The sequence below is a fragment of the Aulostomus chinensis genome, chromosome 16 (assembly GCF_037954235.1).
Source record: "Aulostomus chinensis isolate RoL2024-O1b breed Wild chromosome 16, RoL_Achi_v1.0, whole genome shotgun sequence".
In the NCBI taxonomy this organism is placed as follows: Eukaryota; Metazoa; Chordata; class Actinopteri; order Syngnathiformes; family Aulostomidae; genus Aulostomus; species Aulostomus chinensis.
Window position 1 is genome coordinate 21548191 of NC_141335.1, and position 23630 is coordinate 21571820.

The 23630-nt window shown below is 42.3% G+C and overlaps 2 protein-coding genes across 11 annotated transcripts in view; one reads left to right on the plus strand and one right to left on the minus strand.

Moving 5' to 3' along the window:
* rmdn2 (regulator of microtubule dynamics 2) overlaps positions 1–12461 on the plus strand; it is a 39156-nt gene extending 26695 nt beyond the window's left edge. For all 9 annotated transcript variants that reach the window (XM_086180239.1, XM_086180232.1, XM_086180231.1 and 6 more), the window contains 6 exons: positions 3485–3560; positions 4751–4828; positions 7035–7133; positions 8797–8850; positions 9375–9455; positions 9559–12461. In XM_086180239.1, the coding sequence (XP_086036365.1) occupies positions 3485–3560; positions 4751–4828; positions 7035–7133; positions 8797–8850; positions 9375–9455; positions 9559–9612 (442 nt within the window). In that variant the 3' untranslated portion in view covers positions 9613–12461. The remainder of the gene's footprint in view (positions 1–3484; positions 3561–4750; positions 4829–7034; positions 7134–8796; positions 8851–9374; positions 9456–9558) is intronic.
* A 2317-nt stretch (positions 12462–14778) lies between these two features.
* On the minus strand, positions 14779–20416 carry cyp1b1 (cytochrome P450, family 1, subfamily B, polypeptide 1). Of its 2 annotated transcripts, XM_086179883.1 has the most exons (3): positions 20131–20416; positions 19050–20045; positions 14779–18535 (listed from the first exon to the last, which is right to left on the minus strand). In XM_086179883.1, the coding sequence occupies exons 2-3, from the start codon at positions 20033–20035 to the stop codon at positions 17914–17916; spliced, it is 1608 nt and encodes a 535-aa protein (XP_086036009.1). In that variant the 5' UTR covers positions 20036–20045; positions 20131–20416; the 3' UTR covers positions 14779–17913. The 2 variants fall into 2 exon arrangements, with proteins under 2 accessions (XP_086036009.1, XP_086036010.1); XM_086179884.1 differs by having other exon boundaries at positions 19050–20416.
* Positions 20417–23630: the final 3214 nt, after the last annotated feature.

Here is a 23630-nt window from a genome sequence, read left to right on the forward strand (position 1 = left end):
CAAATCTTCACATTTAAGAGGCTGCTACAAGTTTGGCTTTTTTGCTAAATGTTCATTTTACTCTAATATCTGACTAAGATCTCAATCAACTCATTTTTTTGGTTTTAGTATTAGTAAGGTCAATAAAAGTCCTCCATCGAGGAATTTTAAATATCCCATTGCTACTTGAATTGTTCTCACATTGTTGTAAGAACATCAGTTGACCTCTGGATTGTGGCCCGGCTCTGTTTCCTCGCGGCAGACATTTAGTTGCCGCTGATGGATTTGCTTAAAGCCTTTACATCCAGCAATCTGTTTTCGTTGGATGCCAAGCTGCACAACTGCAGACAGATAGCATCTGTGCACGCTGTGATGTTGTGGCGCTCTCCACTCATCGAGTGCCAACCACCGCCAGCGGAGCCGCACCCCAGGCTGCATTAAGAAAATAAACAGCAATGTGTTTTGTTTTGTTTTTTCTGTTTTTGGTTACACATAATTCAGTTTTCTTGTTTGCATGGGTGAGACTATATAGGGCACCAACCACTTGATGTGGTTACCTTATCATTTATTTTCCACATCGCCCACAGTAAGTGGGAGTAACAGTTGAACTGCATGAGGCTCGTCTGTGCCTCGCAACGCCAGCGGGGGCGGAGCCAGGTACTTGACCTGCTACACCGGCTCTGTCTGTGCTGCTGTGAGCAGCTGCCTCCCAGCTGTGTGTTCAGGGGAGACTTAAAGCAGGATACTGTTTTCTGTCTCCTGCAGCTGTTTACATCTGGTGTTTCACAGACATGATCAGCTGCTCTAGATCAAAGCTGATACCGAATCATTGATAGACATTGATTGATCGATCTATCTTAATGTGCTGAAAAACACCGCACGTTCGGGTCAGTCACGTTTTAAAGCACTGAGGGGTTCATTTTAATCATTTTTAAACACTGTTTATTTTTTACACGGTTCTGTAAAGTTGCTGTCACTGAATATCCCTGGAAAACCAGAGCAATGAATAAAATGGACCACCAACTCCCAGTATGTAGGGAGTGCTGCTGCTCCGCCTGATAGGCATGGAGGCTACCTGCACATGTTACTGGCATCCCTGGTATATTTAAGCCATAATAATGGTGAACGTCTCTGTGGACATCCTAGAAATAAGTGATATTAATGACACCGGTGGCCTTTAGGTGAACTGCAGCCAGGAACGAGTAGGTTGTACAAGCATGAGCGAGCATCCAGAGTTCAGAGGCGACACTTGAGAAGCTAAACATGATATACAGGATTCATGTTTACAGATGACGTGAGTGAAATCGTGCTTTTCTAAGTTCATAGAATATATGTTTGAGACGAAACTAATGGAGTGCAAATGCAGGACTGAGAATTAATATTTAGACTATGCTAACATCATCATACTCCTGATAACAAAAAGGTTTTTTTTTTTCTCTCTGTGAATTTTGACTGATTAGTGGGAGGACTCAAATCATCTCATTGTAGTGAGAAAAAAATCAGTGAACCCAACATGAATTTTTTTGTAATAGTAATTTAACCTCAAATGTCACCAGATGACTTCCATTTTTTTTTCCATTTTTACTTTCATTTTTTTTCCCCCTGGTGTTATAATCCTTCTTTGCACCCTTTGCTTGATGACAGTTAGCTGCTAAGAGAACAGTAGCCCACCACCAAAACGCTCTGGTGAAAGATCCTCTCACACATTCCAGACACCTACACACACACACACACACACACACACACACGCTGCAGATTCCATCTACCATCAGCACCACCATGTCAGATGACCTTTCTACCCACTACTCTTTCATATAAAAAGGTGTTTATGTCACTCTGAGGTGTTTGACAAAGTACCAGCAGGATTAAAACTGGCATGTGGTGAAAAGACTTTGATCAGGCTTCTCTGCCCTTCTCCAAACCCTCAGCGTCATGCTGACTTACAGATCCCAAAGCTGCTCTTTGTTTCTCCCCACCTGCCTCTTGGTCCTAGCCGGTGTGTTAATTAGTGAGTGAGGGAAGACTGCTCAACTCCGCTGATGTTGTCCTATGAAGATCCTTAGTTTAAGAGTTTGGATGTCTGGAGTTTTTTTTTTTTTTTTTGGTGGCCCTTTGCTGAGCTCATTGCTAGTGACCCAGAGAAAAGGTGGTATGACTGACTCCCTCTTCTCCCATCTTCTCATCACACTAAAGCTGAAATCATGACTTTTTGATTATAGTCAGTCTGGAATGAGCCCTGAAAGGGGGGGGGGGGGTGGCGGGGGGTGCAGTGATACTGTGGAGATCCCCTCATACCAGACTGCTGCTTACAGGGTCTGATGGCTGGCTTGAAATACATCTCATCTGCCTGCATTTGAGGAAAAACCAGTGGCTAAGCACCTGGCTAAAGGTCTGATCCTAGAACAGTCACAGTCGAAGGGAGACACAATGATCACCGCAATATGGAAACTCAGTTTGAAAAGACAGTCACAGCGCTGCTCTTTTACACGGAACCAGAGAATCAAACAAGACTGCGTACATTTTTTTATTCTGCACACTTCATACCCTCGTCCTCACACCTGCATGAAATCACCATGTAGTTGCACAGTCAGAAAGTCTGAGCCTGATACAGAGGTGATGTCAGCACCAGCAGTTTGACCACCCAACAAGCAATTCAGTTCAAGCATAACATCTTCAAAATGTGTCTCCCTCCTGTGAATGCATTAATCTGTGTAAATAGCACACGCATGTTCTTTTCTCTTTGCCAGAGTAAATAAAGAGAAATGTCTTTGTGTCAAAGCCAAGGATTACGAATCCCATCAGGGAAGAGTCGCAAATCAATCTTTTCTGTTTCTATGAAGAAAAAAAAACAGTGGCATACCTTTAATATTCAAAAACATGTACAAATTTAGATTTATAATAAGAAAATTTAAAATTTTAATGTATTATCTAAGTTCTCCACTTTTTCTTTTGCATCCAAAAAATGTTAAGACACGCTTTAATGTACAGAGGACAGGATTGGCTGCAAGCTGCTGTGGTTTGATATTTCTCTGACATTCTGAAGAGGTTCAAGTGGCCACCCGTAGCACCACCTGCTCACGTCCCCGTCTGTCCAACAGTCTTTCCTCCTTTCTCTCTGTCTTTATCTCTGTCCCTCTCTTCCCTTCTGTCCATCTATCTTCCTCCATTATTTGTCTTTGTCTCTGCCCCGCTCTCCTGCTCTCTTTCCCTCCAACCAGTCAAAGCAGAAGGCCGTCCCCATTGAGCCTGGATCTGCTTGACGTTCCTGCCTGTTAAAAGGAAGGTTTTCGTCGCCGCTGTTGCAGGATGTGCTTGCTGATGGAGAGTTGTTGGGTGTAGATTCATTGAAGGAGTGTGGTACTGGACCTGCTCTACTTGGAAAGTGTCATGAGAGAACTTTTGTAGGGATTTGGCGCTATACAAAAAAAATTGACTTGACTGGACATTCTTCAAGTAAAAGAACGTCAACCAATGAGCCTATGGTGTTTGCGGTTTTATCTCTCAGGTATGCCATCATGTGTGGAATTCTGGCAGAATATGACACCGTGCAGAACAAGATCAAGAACGGATACATCTTTAAGGTAAATTATGTATTAGGGGTGTAACACATGACTAAATCCTCATTTTTTCAAGCTTTGATTTAGGCTCAAAATAAACAAAGTATAACCGTTCCAGTTCAGTGCTAACTTGAATAAGCGCGACTCGCTCTTTTCTGTTGGACGCTCACACTCGTCCACGTCCACAGTTGTGCAGACCTGCAAAGGTTTGATATCAAAGTTTTTGTGGGTGACTGAGCGATACTGCATACCGCACGATGCACTTTGTAGTTTGAGTTTGTAAACGGACAGTTTTGTACAGTTGTACTTTTGTTAGCTGTCAGTCACCATTAGCTTCAAGATGAATATATGTTGCTGGCTCCTTCTGCTTTCTACGGTCACAGCAGTGAAGTACCAATATTTATTAGCTCAAGACATCTACTTATGAGTACTTCAAAGGCAAAACACCCTTTGTTAGCTGCTATTGACTTTTTTATTATAGTAAATACGCAGAGGACTATATGAAAGCATGATGAAAAATTAATTAAATAGACGAGTGGCGAAGAACTAAAAAGGGGGAGAGCGTTCACAGTGTTGCTGCACCAGTCGATGTTTTCCATCACAGATCGATCTTTGTCTTGACCTTCAATTCACGTTTCACACGCTCACTGTTTGTTTGTTTTGTTGTTGGTTTTTTTTGGGGGGGGGGGGGTTCCACAGTGTAATCCATTCCATCTCATTTTTTTATGGAACACATTTTAATACCCAGTAAATTGGTCATTGCATCCCTCAAGTACGGAGTGGAGGGGGACGGCTACTCATATCCCTTGGCCCAGTAAATAATAAACCCCTCCCACCCCCCTCTCAGTTGCATAAGTGTGTGTGGAAAAACAGCACGTAGCATTTTATCTTCTGTCAGCGGCTTCCACCAGTCACAGTGTACCTGCAATACTCTTGACAGATGAGAGAGGGAGAGAGAGAGAGAGAGAGAGAGAGAGAGAGACGCAGAGGGAAAAAAAACAACAAATCCTAAAGAGGGAGAGTGGAAAGGAAGGAAGGAGTGTGCGTGACAGACAGGTGTGTGTGGTCGAGATCGCGTGTGTGAGAGGTGCTTGTGAAATACCTTGTGGGTAGGTGAAGCAGGACAGATCAGGTCGGAACAGAAGGCAGTGGAAACAGCAATCGTGTCATGAATCAACAATGAAAACTGTCTGTGCGGTTGTCTCCATTCCCAGGATCATCTGAATAAAGCCATCGAGCTCAACCCACAAGACCCCCTGTCCTACTACCTGATGGCCCGCTGGTGCTATGCTGTAAGTGACACAACACATCTCTCGCTCCCTCCTCCCCTCACATCCATAAACATTCATGGAAGCTGTCATGACCTCTTGCCTCCCTTAGCAAACACGCCCACGCTTCCTCTCAATCACTCCCACCATTCCTCGATGTTTGTTTCCCGTCTAGGATGTTCGCGGAGCGCAACAGGAGGTTAACCAGCCATTGTTAGCTTTAAATCAGATTGTACAAAGGAAATTTTTTCATCTTGTTTCTCTGGAGCTCATGCAGAGCAGGGAATTGTTTTTAATGCAGCTTGTGATGGTTTCTGTTTCATTGAGTTCCTACTGGTTTATTTCATGATGTTTAGCTAATTGTCATTTGGTGCCACTTGACAATGTAACTGCCCAAAAGGAAAGAAGATCTTTGAGATTTGCTCCAGTTTTACTCTGTAATGCTCAAATACACAGGTGGCATTAAGGCAGAAGTGAGGACCTGTGTAAATTTGCAGCAGTAACACCTGATAGTTCAGGGATTTATTTGTATAACCTGCTTGCGGTGTGTGTTCATGTTCAACAATGATCTACTGTTTGCATTCAGCAGGAGGTTGTGTTTGAAAGCTCCCGCGATGACGCCAAAGCAATGCTACACCTGCAATTAGACGCTGCACTGATGAATGGTGCCAGGCAGGAACATTACATGTTGGACCCGGGCCTCTCTTGGCCATTATCTTCTGTGAAACCTGTCAGTGTTCAGGGCTTCTGTCGCCAAGGAGGACATGAGCCAAGCCTGGATTTTTTTTTCTTTTTTCACAGCAAAGAATAATAGAACGTAGAGTAACCTAACACATTATCACAAATTTCATGAATGTGGTTGTTAGGAAAGACATTCCAAGATGGAAAAATTAGCAAATTCAAAAAAAAAATCTGGTCACTGGGCAGAGGGATGTTTGTACTGGCTTCCGTCATTAGGAGGCTGTTCTCATATGTGTCTGCTTAACTTGGATCCTTCCTCAGAGCTCATGACGTCACCACTCATTTGACACCCAACCAATCAGCATATGTCTACATTTCGATCTTTCATTCATGTCAGAGGAGGAGAAGTGACGTTAATGAGGCAACTGATAAAAAAATCCTGAGTTTTTAATAATTATTTGATAGTAAATCATGTCTGGAGAGGAAGTTTAACAGGAGACGGTAATGATTATTGATTGTGGAGCTGGCATGGAGTCCCTGGTGTTGACTGAAAGAGTGATTCACTCCAGCACCCTGCAGTGTTATTATTGGTCACCTTGTTGCAATGATGCGCGTGTGTGTGTGTGTGTGTGTGTGTGTGCGTGTGCGTGTGCGTGTACGTGCGGGTAGGTGGGTGTTTGTAAGTGTGTCATGTCTCACATCAGTACATCAGCTTGTGAAACACACATAAAACAATGCAACATAAACCAAAAATCAATCACAGAAAAAACTGAACAACAGCCTTCATGTAGAAAAAGGTAATTTAATATGAGCACAACAATAACAACTAAAAGCTGGATGACGTATATTTCACTGTGCTTAACGACGATGGCGACACTATGATCGTGACCCCCATGCACGTGGATCAGCACTGAACCCCAGTGAAATCAGAACCATAGTGTGACCCATTTGGTCTGTTAACATGTGGAAAGTCTTAAAGGATGCAAGATTAAATAATGGTTTATCAACATTTGCTTTCAGAGAGCTAACTAATGGTAGCCAGGCAAGCTAGTCTAAGTCTCCGATGCACGTTAATCACTGCTGGCATATGTACAAACCAATAACAGTACAAACTCTTCAAATATCTATACATTTATAAAAGATACCCATAGGAACATGGAGATGAGTCAGAACTCCAGCTTGAAATACGGTGTCATTTTGCTAGTTTACTGACAACAATGTCTTGATATCAGTCAAAAAAACAACAACAACAGCTGCCGATGGCCATTTGTCCCGTCTGTTTTGATCCATAAATTTCTCACCGTCTGCACTCACTTCCACACTCTTTTATTGTGTCAGGTTGATGGTGCAAACATGCATCACTTGCAGCGAGCTCCATTAGCAACGCTGCAATTAATGCATTTGAGTGAAAGTGTTGAACATCCTCTAACAATACTCCTGCTGCTATTGACCAAGTGTCTGTTTCCTGTGAATATTATTATTGTTTCATTGCAATTTCAACAAATGAAATAAATATATTTTTCTGAGCTCAAGTTGTTTGTTTTTGCAGGTGGCCCAGTTATCATGGATTGAAAGGAAAGTTGCAACTGCATTATTTGGAGAACCTCCAAGTTCCACAATCGAAGACGCCCTGGAGAATTTTCTGAAGGTGCTGTTGTTCTCCACTTAATGCTCCATGAGACTACTTCCTTTGCTATTTTTCTATGAATGGTCCTCAGTAAGACCCCCCCTCCAAAAAATGTCTGTGTTCTGGAAGGTACAGGTTGGTGTTAGTAACCTAAGTGAGATATTTGCTTATATGTCCATCCTAAAATAATGAGTTCAAAGGGGCTCATCCAGTATCATGTCACAAAAGTGGTTGTTGGAATCTTGCTGAGGCCAATTCATAAATAGCAAAACAGGTGATTAAAGGTTCACTGAGCCTTGTTGCATGGTTTCGGCGTGATTTCATCTTTGTCTCAAATCGTAGGCATCTCCCCTTGAACTGCCTGCCCCCTGAATACACAATGAAAAATTCCGGTCTCAGGAGACAACACAGGGCTCACAAACAGGCCGTTCCAGCCACTCACCGAGTTTACTCACTCTTCTTAGCTACGTTAGCGCAGCACAGATCCACTTTTAAATGTCGATCCACATTCATGACATTTACAGAAACGTGGGGGGAGGTGCGAGTTTGCTCTGTGTTAGTTTGGTACAGTGGTCCCTCACTATAACGCGGTTCACCTCTCGTGGCCTAGCACGTTCGCGGATTTTTTTTAGCACAATTTTTCATGCTTTTTTTTTTTTTTAACAGCATATTGTGTTCTGTGTCCTGAATGGCTGTAGACCACTGTCAATCAATCTCCTCCGTGCCGTTTCTCCTCTATAGTACAGAATGCGTTCAGCTTGCCAAATTTACATAAATCTTCGATCGCTAGCAGCGTGACTCTGAAGTGCTGTTCTGTATGTTTGCAAGTTTTCTCCTCAACAAACCCCACAATGTCGACGAAACGTTCTGCACCGTCAAAGGCACCTGCGGTAGCACCAAAAGGCAGAGGAGGATGCTAACCATCGCACAAAAAGTTGGACTTCTAGACATGCTAAAGGAAGGCAGAAGTTACGTGGCTATAATAATTGTAAAAAATAAAGCTGACTGCTTCGCGGATTTCACCTATTGCGGGTTATTTTTAGAACATAATTCCCACGATTAACGAGGGACCACTGTATTTACAACGGACGTCAAGCAGAAGTGACAAGTGCAACGCTTAGTGCACCTTTAACTAAATATATTATAAAAAAGTCACGTCGTCTGGCTTTAATCTCGTCTTAAAGATCTTTAGGGAGGGGCTTTAACCTTATTTACATTTTTAATTTCCTCCTATCAGGCTAACATCTTCATAAATGGGGCTTGATTGTATTTTATTTAATTGATTTTTTTTCTGAAGCATGTTCTTCTGTGTGTCCCCGTTGTCTTGTGCTCAGTTCCACATTGCCTCCAGATGGCTTCTATACTAAGTTTTTACAGACCAAACCCTCCATATTTACAGAGGCTTAATGTGTGTTCCCACATTTTGAATGTTTATATAGTGGAGAATTTTTGCTTCTGGCTAATATTCCTGTGCAAGTCTCTTCCTCATGTCTTGTGTATCTTACCCATCAATTTGATTCAAGTGGTCCCTGTTGTAACATGTTACTCATGACATTGAGCGAAGCTGTTGCACTTTAACAAAAACATCCCGCAAGAGGAGCTCATACCTGCCACATTAGACCAATAGAGAATTCCCACCCTGTTGTCCAGTTCGTGCTCATCTTGTTTGTCTGTTTCCATTCAGGTAGAGGAGCTCCAGCCAGGATATTCCAAACTCAACTATGTGTTCCTGGCGAAGGTCAGCTCCAGAAACTCGTTAGGAGTGTTGAGAATTCAGTCCGCGATTATGAAAGTTATAGCAACGCTTCACAGAAATGTCATCACTTGTGTATCAATTAATCATCTTTTGATGAATTCGTGAGGAGATCTTTTTTTTTCTTCTCCCGTGTGGTTTGTGAGTGAATTCAGTTAGCCACTAAAGTGCTGGAAGCTAATGGAGGCCCCGGATTAACAACAGCAAAAAACCTGTACAAAACATCTGTTTGCAAACTCTCTTATACATTGAATATAATCCAAGTCATCAATGTTGGGTCAGGTGCTCAGTCGTGCTAAAACAATTGGATTTGATTTAAAAACAACTGAACTTAAACAGTTCCCACTGCATGAATGTTAACATGCTAGCCACAAGTTTGTGGCTAGCATTTTCTCAATTTTGAATTCACCAAGAGGTCATTCTGGGAACCGAAGTCTGAATTTGACATGTAATGGCGAGTCTTTGATAGACAGGAAGGAGAATCACCTCAATGTTCATGCATTTTGCAGTGCTACAGAGACCTGGATCAGATGGAAAATGCCAGGAAGATGTGTGAAGCTGCTAACTCGATGGCTGTGGTCTCCAAAGAGGTAGGGACCATCACTCATGGCACAATCAGGGATCTTTAATCACTTGGAAGCATGTTGTTCATATTTGTCATTTATTCATTCAACGCAATGGATCTGTTCTCAGGATGAACAAGCGCAGAAGGAGCTGGAGTTGCTCTGCCCAGAGCTGGGAGTGTGACATCTGGCGCTTGTGTCTGTCTCATGTGGCAGCTATGTTTGTGAGTGTGTGTGTGTGTGAGTGTGTGTAGAGAGTGTGTATTGAGAAATGTTAATTCCCTCTATGAGGGGAGAGAGGTAAGCTGTTGTATCATGTCTGGGAGCTACTGGCTGCTAGAGTTAGAACCGTCCTGCTTTTAGGCTAATGTCCTGATATTTAAACAAATTTAGTCTGAACCAAATTAATTGAGTACTAGTTAACCTTGACTCAAATAATCAAGTCTGTATAGAAGGACTTTTGTTGAATTTTCTACAGAATTTGGATGAATCATGACTGTAACTGTAGGTGGAGCCTGTTGTGCTCTGACAGAATGTTTAACTCCGGCCTTGTTGGAGGATCCTCACCATCAGACACTTTTTGAGAAAGGGTGAGGGACAGGACTTGTTGTTCCATCCTGTTTTTGTCGCGTCTCTCACCTCGACACATCCAAATGGCCACAACAAAAGCACACGAGACGACAATGACATGCCCAAACAAAGAAGTTGAGATGCTGTGACCACAAGATGACCTCTGCCCCCATCACTCAGACGCCATTCAGTGCTCATGGCAGTATTTACATGCACACAGCAAGCTGATCTCCTCACTGGCTCAAAAAATGAAGTAATTGAAAATATATATATATATATGTATATATATATTTTGTTTTAAATGAAAGTCATGAAAATTTGGAAAATGCTTAATTTTAAGGAATTTTCTTAAATCCTAATGTTCTCAGAAAATACTAGATTCCCATTAGAATCCTGTAAACAAAAAAAAAAAACAAAAAAACTTTTTTAAGTTTTTAAATGACCAATCCTGTTTTTATTAAAATTCCTGGTTTCTGTATTTGCAAAGTAATCACAAGAAGCCACAAAGATACAGTTTAAATTGATTGCTGTCGCTGTAAAGGAATTCTATAAACTTTATTTTTTTGCACTGGCACTATTTAAATGTGATTAAAGTCTCAGAACCTCAGTAAATACTTGGTTCAGGTACTTTGACACTGCTTGAAAAGTGCTGGAATTGTACTCGTAAAACACTATAGGAAGCCTGTCTTTTCCAGTGCGTTTTACGATCTCTCTCATGAGATCTGTGAACGGTGCTTGTTGGCTTTGGCGTGTTCCCAGGTGGGAAGTGTATGACATTCATCATAAATTAACCTCCTGCTACTCAGCTTTTGTGACAGGCCAGTATAACTGCAGTTTATTAAATTAAGATACAGCACAAAGAAAAACAAGATAAATGCCATGTCTTCCTACCAGCAACTCTCACTTCATCATTCTATTCTGAATCCTCAGCTCCAAGTTTTGCCATTGAAAGTATCTTTTTTTTTTAACCCCAGATATTAGATTACATCAGACTTGCCTGGATTACTAATAATAGTAATAATAATTCATCTCACGTTCAATTATGAGGTCATTAAAGATGAACCTTTACTGTAGGGTTCAGCCAGTTTTGACAAGAACCGACCCTCAGGGCTCATAACACGTAATGCATCATACACTCACCAGTTTATTAGGTACCTTCTGCAATATAGCACAATTCTAATCATGAAGCCTAGAATTTTTGTATTCAATTACATGGAATCTGCTCACCAGCTTGTGGTTTCTCTGAATGGTCACTTTGGAGACTGGGACTTGTTGCTGTAGTGATTGAGAGAGAGCTATGGAAGGGCATTGGGGACAAAAACAATCCGAGGATGAAGATATTCTTACTTTTATGTTGTTATGTTGTTGTAAGTTGATCACTTTCTCCGAAGTGTCTGCTATTTTTTTTCCTTCTAAATAGTCACTGTAAAAATCTCTCAAGTCCCCATAATTATCTATCACACGAAAAGAGAGAGAATTTTGTCGCTATTAAACCTGATTATGAAGTCAGAAAAACTCACTTTCATAAAAATATTGATTTATTTTCATCTACTCCCCTCGTGCTGACGGAAGGTCGGGGGGAGTTTTTCAGCCTGCAGAAGGTAAAGACATTACACTAATCTTCACATTAAAACCATCAAGTGCCTCCACACTGCGCGTCTGAAGTAATCCAAGTGTCCTGAGGCCTCGACGTGCCAAAGAACACGTCACTGACTCCCTTTTTTTTTGGCCTCACTGAAGACCCTTCAGATGAGCAGTATAGACGCATTTGATGGTTTTATTATCTGTCTCTTAAAGAACAGTAAACGTGGTTGGACTGAGGTGTTGCTTCCTGCTGTGCATGTAAATAGCCTCCAGTGGCAAGTCGTCTGTTTCTCTCTCTGCTGGACTTGTGGTTCTCTCATGACAACGATATTATTTTATAACTGTTTGATGCATTCCTGGTTTGTCCTGTTTTTACTCGTGTTAATGGCTCTACTCAATCATATAAACACGATGTATTTTACAAACGTATTTGTTGAAAGGGACACGCCAACGTTACGCCAACGTTACGCCACCCCTCACAGCCGGACAGGAAGCCGCGTGCAGAAGAGGGAACCTACCTTCTTGTCTGGCTTCGGGGAGGATGGCAGATATTCCCAAAATGTTGGTGTGCTTTGCTGTGGAAGAGCTTTTGCTCCTGGTTCGATTTTATTTAATGTTTGTAAAGCTGATAATTACAAGACATGTTTATTCGTCACTGTTTCTACCAGGTCAATGAAGTTTCTGTTGGGATTTCTTTTTTTTTTTTCCAAAAGCCAGAGCACGTGTAATAACCTTCAAGGTTACACTGATACACTACATACAGAGTATTTATACTTCAAGGACTGAGTGCTTTGAATGATGAGTGGTACTGGAATCTATGATTAAACCTGTGCAATCCTGATACATCTGTGAGTGCTTTATTTGATGTTATTTACATTTGTAATGCATTATAAAGACAACAAGACTTTTACTTGAACTAAACTGAGTTTTTATCCTGAACTGAACAGTAGGCCTCTGCGTGAGGATAAATGGTTGTGGAGTTTTAATATTTTGTGCCAGCACGATTTAGAATTTGTTGCTGGATCAGATTCAACCCACCTCACCGCCAGTCTAGTCATGTTTCAGCATTTCTTTCCACGTTTGAATCACTCTAAACAGGAACCTCCCAGATGAGCACAGGTGTTTGTTTATACTGTCCTGAATACTTCACCTTCACACAAAATCATTTTATTATCCTTCTCTTGTGTGCTTCAGTCAGGAGTGTTGACAGCTGCAGATACAGCTGTTCTTCCCTGTAAAATTACCAGTAACTGTTTATTCCCACATGTCCCCGTATAGCAGCTCTGCCTTGTAATTCCGTCTAATCAGCGTCAGACTGTCAAATGTACGGCAAAACTGTTATGAGTGAAAATGCGCCAGTGTTTTATTTGCGAATCCAAAACTTTTGGCCTGCTAAACGATGTCGTGGTAGGATAATCGGAGTTAAAAACAAAAAACAAAAAAAATCCTGCGCGTATGATTCAGCTCAACAGCAAATAAAATGGTTGGAATCACGAACAAAAGTTGCAGATTCTTCAACAGAACTTGTGGGTTTGCAAGGAAAAGCTTCTAATTCTTAATATTTTTTTTTTTTAAGTTTAAAATTTTTCAAGAAAAGTTTTAAAAACCAACAATATCCGTCTTTCCTTTCAGTGTTGATAGTTTTCCTCTCAAATTAATTTTAAATTTCAACACTTTTTGAATGACAGCACAGTAAAGTTACAAAAATAAGTTAACACCAACAGAAAATAAGTAGAATATCACTGGTGTAGGTAGGTAGTGTAGCTATTATGTTTGCTCTCAGCAATTCTCCTACACACCAGTAGTTGCCCTGCTGGTATAGGATTGGTACTGCTAACAGTTTAGCTCAGTTAACCCACATGAGCTAGCTAGCTAGCCTAGCATTAGCAATATCACCTGGGAAATAGTTGTGTTGCTCATCTTCTTCTCTGTTTCATTTGTCCTACTGCCAGAGGGGAGATGAGTCCAAGCTGAGGATCATCTCCACTCTACCTTCTTTGGAGAATTCTCAGCCGCATGTCTGTTTTAATTAGTCTCGCATACTCCTCGATTGAAGTTTAGCTCCTTTTGTTAGCTTTGCAAAAAAGCATTTTTGGAATTTCCTTTTCCGTTTTCTTGTTGGAGTCGAGCCTGATTTCTCCTGGCAGGAACAAGAATCCACAAAGAAACTCAAGCTAAGCGACGGGGTTGGACTGGGGATAATTAACATTCAATTTATGATCCATGTCATTCAGCCCTCATCTTGACTGTGTTGATGTCTTTTGGTTCATTAACCTCCGGTTGTTTACACGGTCATGTCAACTTTAGGGGAGAGGTGATGAGGCTTGTTTGCGCCGTGCCTATTGATAATTACGGAACCTGGTTACCACCGTTCAGATGGAGCGCTCCATTATTGAATACACTGAGGCGAGGAGGTCAAGTTTATGTCCCCAAATCTCCAGTTAGCTGGTATTGCGAAAAAGGCCCAAAACCCTTGAGTCAAGTTTGCCGTTTGATACTTTGGTTTGTCGGCAGGTGAAACACACAAACATACGTGTTGATTCACGAGCTTTCCATATGTTGGTCAATAAATTTTGTCACCTCTGTCTAGATCACAACGGCTGATTTTTTTTTTTTTATCAGGGTCCTATAGCGTGATGTAATTATGCATGCGTGGCTCTAAACTCACGTAGACACTGATTAGTCATAGAGGTAAAACTCCTGAGCTCTTATCAGTCCGTCTTAATACCCAGTAGCCTTGTTTTTGACTGCCGCATATATGAGCCATCTTGATAACATTCATCCTGGTCTCTATATATCCCTGCATTCACTATACACTCAACGATGTTACACAACAGCCCATGATGTGTGTGTGTGTGTGTGTGTGTGTGTGTGTGTTGCATGTTAAGCCAATGCAGAACAGCAGATTAAAAGAAGAGATCCGTGCTAATCTAGTTAAAGCAGTCTTGACAGCTCAAAGCTTTAATGACGTATGACATGTTTTACCATGACTTCACGGTTCTCAGCAGGGCTCTGCCACCACAGCTCCTCTTACAACATGTGTCTGATCATTAATGCACCGTGTGTGACGGGACATCTCTCCCAGCTCTTCGTTTGACTCGTTTTCGATTCAAATATTCGTGTTTGCGCTACGTTTCATTTCGAAAGAATCATCCTGTCTGAATCTGGTACATTAACCATGATGTCATCTGCTCTGTTTGTTTTTTTGGTGTCTTTTTTTTTTTTTTTTTTTTTCCAAGCGCAGCTGTGTCTGACAACCTGTCAGCTTTCAGTTTGACTCATATTTCATCCGAGCTGCAGTGGAGGACTTTTCCTCACTCTTTGGAGCGTTGCAACATTTGACCGCACTGGCACTATTTAGTCTTCAGGTTTAATTTTGTACCGGTAAAAGGATCACCCTATCAGTTATCATCTACTGTCGTTTTATCTGAATTTGTCACGCACTCCGAGAGTTGTCCGGCTGGCTGGCTGCAAGCCTCTCGCTGATCAAGAACAGGATGTTCTGGCACGGCGAGATAAAGGCTGCGCAGGGGAAAAGATCTCCCAAACACTTCCCCTTTGTTCCCACCTGACCTGGCAGCAGGCCAAAACTTCACAACTTTTCTTTTTTTTGAAGCTCACAGTGTCACTTTGAAAATGTGACATTAATAACTACACATGCAGAATCACAATTGTGCTAAATCTTGCTTCTTTTGTTATTTATTCATTTATTTATTCATTTATTTGTTTACCTCTAAAAAGAATCCTGGTATTTGAGTCTGGTTTTTGATTTCAAACGCATTACTTAAACATCACTTTTTTGTTTTTTTTAACGTTCAACTAGTTTACAATACTGATCAGTAAATGACCAAAAAAAAAAATAGTTCAATTGTCTGTTTTATAAACTTCAATTCAAAAGCAACTTCTGTATTTCTTCCTTTATTAATACCAAGCCATTTTGAGCGATGGGGCAAATGTACCATGAGGGTGTGGGAGGGTTGTTTTAACATTTTATTTTTTGTTCATTTGTATTATTTGTTGATTATTAAAAATGGGAATGTTCCTCTGATACATCTAGTGTATGTGTATAATTCATATTTCGTATATTCTTAATAAATATATCACAGCAAAACAATGTCCGGGCGAGAAGTGACAGGAGCAGCAACACCGCACATCCACTAATGTTCCAGCGAGCTGTGACACTTTGTCTCTCCTTGTTTCACTCGTCTCAGTCGTTCACTCCTACCAATGAACCTCTGACTCTCGTCGTGTTTCCATTCACTCGCCGAGCAACTTTTGAGAAAACTTTGAAACTGTTGCACAAAGTCGGACTCAAATTTGCACACACTAAAATTGGAATAAAACATCACCAAAAAAAAACAAAAAAAAGGAAAATTACAGTTCTGGAGTGAGTTAACTAAGCTATGCAATACAGGTTATCATTGGTTCAGGATGTAAGCCTCTGTAACAGAGTAGAAGAAGAGGAGGTCATGTCAGCAGTGTACAACCAGTCAAACGAAACATGGAGCTCAGTTCCATGACTTGAACATTCGCTTCATCAGAGCTTATTCAAAAAAGGAATATTTTCTCTGTTAAAACAAAAAAAACTCAAGTGCGCAAACTGTCAAAACTTGTTTGCAAATTTGTTGTTTACATCAGTCATTCCTAACATTCTACATTTCTAACTGGATGTGAAGTACTTATCCACGTGAATTGAATCATTTGTAAGTCTCCTAAATTATGAAGAAAACTGAGGTAAACTTTTAAAATACTACTTTTGAAATACTACGTCACATGAAACAGTTTTAAAGTCACCTGTTAAAGTATTTCAGGCATGTTAAAGTTAGCGTTGCCGTGGCTTCCTACTCCCAAAAGACAATGGGAATTTCCGTCATCGTAGGAAATAAACTTATCACATTTACACGTTAAAGAGTTTTGAAGTAGAAAAGTGAACATTCTGTTTCGAAGGAGCCACGCTAGGTTTGTAGTCTCGCTTAGCCACTGCTACGTCATATGAGCTGCTCTCATAAATCCTTCGAAATTCACAAGCATCATATTTACTGGCGTGTTTTTATTTGTTAGAACAGAACGTTAAAACATGTTCAGCTTGTGTGAATCACAGACCTCATTTCAGGCACTTCACCAACAAATCCCACTGACTTGAAGACAAGGGAGCGTTCAACGTGGCCGACTTCTGCGTTTCAGAGCTCGTTCCCGCGTGGATCGGCTCTGACAACGTTTAAGCAAAAAGCCAACAAATACCCAAAGTCGGAGATTGAAGTCAGAACAACATAAATCAAAATGATTTTCCCCTGCAGTGAATGACAACATTATTAAAGATGACATGAAAATCGTTTGGTTACTGGCATGTGAAACTTTTCTAACAGAGCAGCTAGAACATGGACATTTTTGTGAGAGACAATATTAAGATAGATAAATAAAGGACTGAATAACACTGATCTCATTTTAGCTTTCTACGCACAAACTGTACAGCAAGTGACAAAGATGCTGGGAGCACCTTCTGGAGAGCGCCGAACCTTTTCAAACACCATCGCTTTCAGGATGCATTCTCATAGTATTTGGCGACTTGTCGGCCTCGTTCCTGAGTTTTAATAGATTGTAGATTAGAGCTGGACATTTTAAGTTACCCTGTCCAGGGTGTACCCCGCCTCTCGCCCGTAGATGCTGGGATAGGCTCCAGGCCCCCCCCCCCCGCGACCCTTACTAGTAGGAATAAGCGGAAGATGACGATGGATTTTAAGTTACAAGGCTCCATGAGCTTATTGACTTGGTTGTGCAGAATCACTATCAGAGAACAATCTGACCTGAGATGCTGCACCACTTTTATCACCTTTAAATCTTGTAACTCCAGTTTCCGATAGTTACCTTCGCGGATTAAACGCTCTTGTACGTGCTGACAGATCACACTTGAATATGAAGATGCTCAGATGGCGTGATTGTGACGTGTCTCTGCGTCTCACGACTGATGGTCAGCTCTTGCAGATGTGGCACTACATTTATAAGCTGGTTAACGTGCAACAATCCTCCACCTTGATGAAGCAAAAGAAGATGCCGATGTTTGGGGGGGTTACATGTAAGCAGGTTCGTGCCAGGTGAACTGAGACGTGGCGTGTCCGGTATTCATCGTGAAACAGATGCCACATCTGTTTCTGTCTGGCACTAGAATACTTCAGCAATCAGCGATCACAACGTTGCAATCGGTTAAAGCATTACAAACATGTGAAGGATACAACTTTTGCCTGAGATTTCAGCTTATAAATACCAGGCAGCCCACCGAGGGGAGCTCATAATTTGTTACTTCATTTTTTACTCACCATAATATTTTATTCACTTATTTTTTGTGTGTCTGTGAGTCTGATGAGGCCTCGGCCTCCGTGTCCTTAGCGAGCACCTGTGAGGCTGCTGCCTCCAGTAGCTTCATGTCATCCCGTACAGACACCGCTATGTAGTAGGCATGTGGTTTCAGAGTCAGACCGTAGTTGAAGTCGAATGTGGGCGGCCTTGCCGGGTCTGTTGTGATGTGGCACTGGTGGGCGATGACAGCGGTGAAGAGGAAGAGCTGTAGCTTGGACAGCTCTTCTCCAATGCAGCGCCGCTTCCCCAGAGAGAAGATGAGCACATTGCTGCACCGGTCCTTGTTCAACAATCCCTCCTGGTCCAGGAAACGCTGCGGGTCAAAAGTCTCCGGATGGGACCAGAGGGCCTTGTCATGGTTAGTGGACCACTGGTTGACAAAGACAACTGTGTTCTTAGGTATGGTGTAGCCCATGATGGAGGTGTCGGTGGTGGTGGAGTGGGGGATGGTGACCGGTACGAAGGTGGTGAAGCGCATCACCTCATAAAGGAAGGCCATGACGTAGGGCAGCTGCAGCTGGTCCTCGATGGAGGGGAGCCGGGTCCGGTCCACCACCTTGTCCACCTCCTGCTGGAGACGCTCCTGAATCTCAGGATATCTTCGAACACACATGACATTTACATTTAAGATAATAAAACGGATTGGCATAGATGTAAGCTGACTGAGCCTTACTGGATGACTCGAAGAGCAAATTAAAATCCATGACAGTAAAGTAGCTTTCCAGCTGCAGCACTCCTGACAGTCTTATTGAAAAAAAGTGCATCCTCCTTTTTTTCCCCTATTCAACCTGCATCACGTCATCTGGTTGAACAAATCATCAGATATATCTGGGATTCAACAACCAGGGAAATTAACTCCTGAGAACTGTGGCAGAGACCTTGCTAAACGGTAAAATGCTGACTGGGCACTTTACTGACTCTCACTGGTGTGCAGTTTCAGTCCCTACTGCCAGTACCTGCCCCAGCCCCCCACTAGGCTGCGTTACATAACACTAATACTACCCGACCTCGCCGGGTCTGTGCAGCTTTAAAGCAGCAGGAGGACCAGCACCCACTCTTGTCCGTCTCATCTTTGTGTGCCATTTAATTCTAATAAAAGGACAAGTTGCTTACTTGACTAATATTAAGATGATCCACTGCAGTGCAGTTGACAGCGTGTCTTGACTTGCTCCAAATATATCCCCGACGGTGGAGGTTACATAGTCCTTCTCAGATGAACCCCCAGTTTTATACCCCAGCCGGTCCAAGGACACTATCAAAGCATCCGTTATGTCCCTGAGGGTGCTGGACTGGACAGTTTTTCTGTGTTCAGTCACTTTGTCTTGAATAAACGTACTAAACTCCAGGTTGAGCTTCTTGAAGTTGTCAAACATGGTCTTGATGGGGTTTGGGAAATACTGGAGCCAGGGCATCACATCCACGATGCTCCCCGCGCCCACAGTCTCGGTGAACTGGTCGTTCCTTCCCACCACTTGCCGAAACTCCTCGTCCTCATAGGAGTAGCGCTTGCCGAAGCACACGGCGCTCATCGTGTTGGCCGTGGACACCACAAGATAGGTCTTAGGCTGGAAGTATGTGTGCTCCTTCGTTTTCCCCACGAACAGCTGCAGGAGCTGCCTGATCTCGCAGATGATGTGGTGCTCAAAAGTCTTTTTAGTCTGTGGGTTCCCGCTGGAAAACATCCGCACGGTGGAGTGCGCGACTCTGCGGTGCATCTTCCACCAGTCCGTGTTGGTGCCAAACGCGATGCTGTCCCCATTGGAGACGTACTGGAAGGAGGCGAAGTCCGGTCTCCCAGCGAACTCTGGTCCCTGTTTGATCAGTGCCTGTTTGATGGAGTCTCCGTTCAGCACCACCACGGTCCGACTGCCCAGTTTGATCTGAAAGATGTTGCCGTATTTCTTGGCCATGCGCGCAAAATACAGGTGCGGGGTATTGCCAAGTTGCGCAGCGTTCCCTATGACCGGCCAGGCCATGGGACCCGGGGGAAGGTGAGGCGACCGCTTCTGGAGCCAGCGCAACAGGTGAAAGGAGAGCAGGAGAGTCACACAGGCCAGCAGCAGAGCCGTGTGGGTCTTCGGGTCGATCCTGAAATCCATGCTGATGATCCTGCAGGGGATGTTAGAGGTAGGTGGTGAGCTCCGGGTTATTACATGTTCAGTTAAACTTCACAAGAGCAGAGGGGGTTAAATACCTGGTCGGCTACATGATAATGTCCATATCTCATCCAAAACGAAAACCAAGAACCAAAAACAAAAAGGTGTGAATTCAGAGTCAAAGTGGATCATCAGACTGCACTTTCACCTCAGTTACCACGGTAAAAGCTCTGCCAGGTACAAACACAGCCTTGTTGACCGGTCATGGACAGTGCGCAGCCCAAGGTGTGTGTGTGTGTGTGCGCGCGCGTATGTGCGCGTGTGGTGGGGGGGAGGGGGGAGGGCTGTGTGCGCTCCCTGCTCGCTTCTCCTTGTGCGTAAAGCCTGCACATGTTCAGGCTCCGAGTGGAAGCAAACAGCGCAGCATCCTCGCGTCTCTGCGCCCTGCTTTGTTACAGAGGGCAGGTTTGTAGCAAAGGGTGTCACCCCCCCCCCCCTCCCACCCCCTCCCTCCCTCCCTCCCTGCTGCGCTACCGGCAAAACGCGTTCTTACTGAAACTGAGTTTAAACTTGAGCACACGCGTAAACTTGAGTAAGTTTTAATTAATTATTCTTGACGCAATTTATAATCTCTAATCGTTATCAAGATTATTATTGTTATTAAAATTATTACAAACCATCCAAATCATTTGATCTTATTTGTTGTAAAACTGTGATTGAAAGGAAAAATGTTTAAATCAGCCGGAACACTGTACAGTTAACAATTAGATTAAAATATGAATTTACATCATTACTTTAAGACTGTACGGCCCCCTCAGCGGTGACACTATGACTTCACGCACAGGAGAGATGATGATAGTATTTGTTCTCAGATGTAAGTCTGTTACACAGTTGCTTCGCATCATTGCCACATTTTAAAATAACAACTTGACTGTATTTTTTTTTATTCTTTAATTGTTTTGAAGGGTCTTCTGCTTACATTTTGTTTCGATAATTCATCTAGTTTTTGGTGAAAGAGCTGACATACGTTGTTTTTTTCCTCCCTCTCTGTCTGAAAAGGTTTCACCGGTTGTGATTGTGCATTGGTGGTGTTAGAGTTAATCCCCACTCCTCCTCAGTTTTGCTTTTATGCAGAAGTCTGTGGTCTCGTCGCATGAGACCAACCGTCTGTCTCGAAACCGGAGCAGGGGCGGAGCCGATACATTCAGGGCTCAGAAACCTGGGGGGTTTGTGTGTGTGTGTGTGAGGGGGGGCTCTCGGATTGACAGTAGCTACTTATTCAAGAGAACCTATAGTGTAAGAAGCTTTAGGAAACAGAATGGTTCTAAAGGGAATATATATATACATATATATATATATATATATATATATTCATAATATGAATTGTTCTTTCACTCACTTGCTGATTCATTATTTTCTACACAAAACTCAATATGGCCTGATTACATAGACAGACTGAGGTCTAGTGAAAACATCAAGTTCACAAGGTATTTAGGGAACAGCATCATAAACGTACATATATTATTTTTCTGTACTTTATATTATCTGCTATTTCCATCTCTTAGATATTATTATCGATATTATTAGATAAACTACAAATGAAATGAATATAAAATTCTGATCATTAATTTGATCAAATGCAAAAAAATAAAACAAATGCACAGTTGTTTTTTTTTGTTTCTTCCGTCTGCCTACCTGCTCTCCTTTTCCTCATTCTTTACCTCAACCTCTCAGCAATTCACTGCTCTCTCTCCTGCTCTGAAATCACTCCCCTCATCATCATCGTCGTCATCATCATCATCATCATCATCATCTCTCCTCCTCCAGCCCAGCTTCCTCTCCTGCTCCACAGGTTCTCCCTCCGCGGGTTGAAACCCGTAAAGAAGTCACCCCCCCTCCAACCCCCTCCGCTTTTGTGCATGGAAACTGTGGGTGCGCTTTCCCATCAGGCCGCCAGGAGGAGGCGAACCCCTCTCTGAGAGTCATTAATTAACCTTAATTATCAAACCGAGCCTCCAGCTGCTACAGCACACTACAAACTTTCTGTATCTCTCTTGGAGGACGTGTGGACGTGTGCAAACGCGCCCTAAGTCGCATTACCGGGCGCGCGCGCGCGTGTGTGTGTGCGCGTGTGTGTGTGTTGACATGCTGGTGGTGGTGTGTGATGGTGTCTCTCCTTGGCCTGGGCCTCCGACTCAGGCCGGGTGTAGGGTTGCTGTGTTCGGGGGTTCTCCTTCAGCACCGCGGACAGCGGCTCACATAAACCCGCTGATAGCCGACGACCCTCCGCTGCTGCTCCGAGCTGCTGCTCACAATCACCGGCTCTGCTTTTTTTATGTATGTCGTTTAATAAAGAATTAGTAGCAGCCACTTAACTGTTGTTGAGTGTTTTGTTGGAGAAATAAAATGATTTAAGACCGGGTGTTTTCTCTTCTAAAAATATTTATTACTATTAATATTAATGTTATTAATATTATTGTTATTATTATTATTATTATCATTATTATTGTTATTATTAACGATAACAATAATAATATGACATTGTATTTTATATTACATGAATAATTCATATTATATGTAATCATTTTATAATATATTATTTTATTCTATTTTGTATTGGTAATAATAAATATGACATTACATTATTATTGTTAGTAGTATTATTATGGAATATAAAATAATTCTATGTTTTCATTATTGGTATTATCATTATTGCACACTACAGAATTGAATATTTTAATATCATCATGAATGATCCATGATATATTGAGTGTGCTTTTTTGATGATGGACATCCTCCACTTGATGGAAGATAAATCCCGATCTCAGCATCTATTAAACTTTTATTCTTAAATGCAAAATAATATTTCATAGGACTCACAGGAAATATATACTCTGTTTATAAATTAAGGGCTGCTTGTTTTTTTTAAGCATGGTTATATTAACATTAAGATGTGTGATGAGTGTAAAGATCAGACTTACTGAGCCAGGCCTGCCCCTCTGTGGTCTCCTCCTTGATGAGTCTTTGACAAGGTGACGTGGTGGTAGAAGTAGTTGTGAATGAATCCATGAGGGTGGAGACAAACTAGTGGATGAACAAGTGCTCCCAGTGTCCTTCACTAGCAGAACAAAAACTGTCAGCCCCCCCCTCCCCCACCGCCCCCCAACGACTGCCCTCTGAACAGGCTATTGAAAAATGTCTCATATAAAATTATTAATTCATGTTAATTGTTAATACTGGTGTACTGATACTGAATTATTATGATGCTGAACTCACCGAAGCGAGACAAATAAAAAAAATCCATCTGCTCTCAGGAAATATTCTGATACAGAGAGAGACAGAGAGAGAGATGTGTGTGTGTGTGTGTGTGTGTGTGTGTGTGTGTGTGTGTGTGTGTGTGTGTGTGTGTGTGTGTGTGTGTGTGTGCGTTGCGTGTGTGTGTTGTCAGTGCTGGAACTAGTGATCCTGAACATCCCCTGGTCATATGACTGTTACTCTCCAGTATTTTACTTTAACCCCAATGCCCAATTAATCCACAACAGTTGGTAATTTCTTGTTCTTTCTTTTTTAAAGGAAAGACAAGACAAGACAAACAAGG

Excerpts from the sequence above, each read along its gene's own strand:
- cyp1b1 (XM_086179883.1), bottom strand. The coding sequence starts at position 20,035 with ATGGATTTCAGGATCGACCCGAAGACCCACACGGCTCTGCTGCTGGCC. Across the intron at positions 18,536-19,049 it reads ATCATCTTAATATTAGTCAA|ATATCCTGAGATTCAGGAGC; the intron begins GTAAGCAACTTG and ends GTGTGTTCGAAG.